General features: G+C 44.8%; 1 protein-coding gene across 1 annotated transcript in view; it reads left to right on the top strand.

Moving 5' to 3' along the window:
- Window positions 1–3142, top strand: part of LOC101855841 (collagen alpha-1(I) chain) — a gene marked incomplete at its 5' end in the record, with an annotated part of 105917 nt that extends 102775 nt beyond the window's left edge. Inside the window, 2 exon segments of the mRNA XM_005090092.2 lie at window positions 1441–1626; window positions 3119–3142. Coding sequence (XP_005090149.2) covers window positions 1441–1626; window positions 3119–3142 — 210 coding nt within the window.
- Between the last annotated feature and the right edge of the window lie 210 nt (window positions 3143–3352).

Here is a 3352-nt window from a genome sequence, read left to right as displayed (position 1 = left end):
CCCCATGCACACAGACACATTCACATACAAACAATCAGTCCCTAAATCTCTACCTATAAATACCTCTTTTTCTCTCTCTCTCCTTTCTGTTTTCTCTCCCTCAATGTTTATGGCTTGCTGACGCCACACCGTAATTAACTTCCCTTTTTCCTGTCTAATTGGCGTTTGCATAACTTCTAGCAGCTTCCTTAGGATCACATAAAGCTGTTGTATTAATAGAGCGGGAAAACCCTCTTCAGTTTTTTCATCGGGTGTGCACACCTGCTTAACCGACTTATTCAGTCTCCGAACCCCTGCTGTATACACACATAAAATATAAATGCAGACACAGACACACTCGAACATACAATACACAAACACGTACACGCGCGTGCACGCACACACACATACACACACACACATACACACCCACGACACACACACACACACACACACACACACAAGCGCACTCACACGCACGCACGCACACACACTCACTCACTAGGTTGCAGTTTATTGTTCCAAAGCTTTGCTCAAACTGACCGCTATTGTGTCGAAATGCTTTTCTTTTCTCAAGCGGATGATTGGATGGCGCGACTGTTAGGTCTTACTTCTTTACTTTATGCCTCTTTTGTTTCTGTCTGTCTATCTGTTTGTTTTACTTTTTCTCACAACTATGACAATTATTGTGTCGATGTGCTTCTTTTTACCCAAAGCTTCTTTTTTTTCAAGCTAAAACATGTGGGTTCTTGGCGGGTGCTCTGGTGTGGTTTGCTCCTTCTTTCCTACCAAACAACTATCGTCCCGATCTCTCCTCCTTCTTTTTTGTTTATGACTCTCTTGTAACACCTCTGATCTTCGGCACTTATATGACCTTATTGTGTTGCAAGTATCGTGAAACTCTTACTAAAACTTTTTTTTAAAAACTCACAAATAAACTAAACCATAACCATCCACTCGGACGAAGTCCCCATCTTACTTCAAACAAACGACTTCCTATCAAAGAGATTGTCCCGTCGATCTACCGCTTTGCTAGCGTGCTTTTGCGTCTGGTGGTTACATACTTCAAGTGTACGTGTACGCTGTTAATCAGCAGGGGTGAAAGCTGCGGGACACTAAGCACCAACGGGAGCCGAAGGAAGGGAAATTAAATGAAACGTTTGGCGATCGATTTTGGAGTATCTGTTTTCTTTGAGTGGATGAGACTGAAGATATCAGTTCAAGTGGGAGTACGTTCTTGATCTTTGCGGAACAAAAAACATTGGACGAGAAAATGCGATCAGGTTGGGAAAATGAGCTTGGGCTGCCTGCTGGGTCGAGGCAGCCCGCCTCATAAAGAGTCTAAACAGTGTCAATGGGGGCGTGAAAAGTTTACGCTCAGGCCTGTCCCTGGCCTTAAAACTGGATTACAAGAAAAACGTGTCAGTGAAAAAAAATGTTGGAGGTTTCTTTTTGCAAAAGAATGACTTCAGAGGAAAAGTCGCTCCGGAGTTGCCAGATGTCGCAGGTGCTAGTTTAGCAGAGAAATGGGAGCAATTGTTTAATTGGGGAGCCAGCCAGTTAGAGGTGGGGAAAGTTCCAGGGAAGATGCGTACGTGTGACCGCAGTGCACAGCACCTCCTACCACAGGGGCCATCTGGTGGAAATGTTAGTGATAGGTGGCGCGTACTTTGTGTGTGTGTGTGTTGGGGGGGGGGGGGGATAGACAGAGAGAGAGAGAGACAGAGGGAGAGAGGGGGTGGGTAGGTGAGATAGCGGGACAGCAAGAGATAGATTGAGAGAGAGAGAGAGAGAGAGAGAGAGAGAGAGAGAGACAGCAAGAGATATATAGACAGACAGACTGACAGACAGGCAGGCAGGTGGACAGGCAGACAGACAGACAGACAGACAGAGACAGAGAGAGGGGAGGGTAGGTTAAAAGGTGTCGTCTCCTTCAGGAGCTGATTAATCAGTCAAGAAGTTTCTCTCAGTTGTTCTCGTGGAAAGAAAAAAAGGGGGATAAAGTTTGCTCGTTAGTTTTATTTATAGGTAACTGTTCTGCTATAACAATTGAAACGAGCATGGTACTCAAAACTGACCATTTTGTTAGTTACTGATTGATTATAGAGTTCATTTCAAAAGGGAAGTCCTTTGTTTTTGATAATATCTTTCTACCTCTTTCCCTCTCCATCTGTCTCTCTCTCCGTCTCTGTCTCGCTCCATCTTTCTCTCTCTCTCTCTCTCTCTCACACACACACACACACACACACACACACACACACACACACACACACACACACACACACACACACACACATTTTGATTGTGGGAAGGTTACGAGAAGTTTTGGAGTATGAAAGCTAGTTAAGTTCAGTGGCGTCAGATGCAGATGAGTTGGAGAGTGCCGCAATCTGTCTATCAGTGTTTTTGTCTATTCCCCCTCCCCCCTTCCCTGTCTCTGTCTGTGCACACACATACGCACGCACTTACATTCACACGATCATACTCGCAGCGGTACAAGCGCACGCTCGGACACGCACATGCACTCACTCTCACACGCAGAAGAGGGGATGGATCGGGGTGGAAGGAGATCCGATTGGAAGAAAGAAGGGAGGGGATTGTGAATAAAACTAGACTAGAAACTTGCTCCGTGTTCTCGATAGTGACTCAAAGGGTCGTCGGGTCAAGAGATTATGAGAAACTATAGCGTTGACAGGTGGAAAGATATGGCGGTGACTGCTGGAGTCAGATAGTGGGGGATTAAATGCGTGGCTTCTGTAATAAAGTTACTCTTTGGTGCACGCTGAATTAAGAAAATGTTATTATGACGTTAAATTCCTTTCCACTTACTGTTTTCACTTTAGATAAACCGCCCCCCCCCCAAACCCGCCCTATCCACACAGTCGTTCTCCCTGTTCATCCGCCTTTTCATCTACACCTCTATCTATCCGTGAAGGGTGATTAGAGTTAGAGGGCACTGACTGCTATTACTACTATCCCACTTCTGTTTGTCTGTCATTCTTGCAAATTTCAGTAAATCATGTGAGGTTTGACAAATTGGACATGCGAAAGACAAAATAGAACTGGTGTCATTGTCCGTTTCAGAAACATTTTTTTTTCTCTTCTTCTATTTCTTTTTCATAAATATTCTCTTCTGTAGACATTGGTCAGCGTCAGACATTGACGGACGAGCTGCATGTAAACTGGCCTTTGTTGTGTCGTTATGCTTCTTTTTTGGTAAACAAACCAAACAGACCGTCTTCCACTCCACCCGTGAACCCAACACACTGATTTATTTGGCGCTACTTTTAGATTACTTTTGCCGGCTAGAAGTTATAACGTTTTGTGATGTAGACGCCGGCCTGGGATGAATCAAAGCTGCTCCCGCAAGCTG

The sequence above is a fragment of the Aplysia californica genome, unplaced genomic scaffold, assembly GCF_000002075.1.
Source record: "Aplysia californica isolate F4 #8 unplaced genomic scaffold, AplCal3.0 scaffold00012, whole genome shotgun sequence".
Taxonomy (NCBI): Eukaryota; Metazoa; Mollusca; class Gastropoda; order Aplysiida; family Aplysiidae; genus Aplysia; species Aplysia californica.
This window is presented reverse-complemented; position numbering and strand designations above follow the sequence as displayed.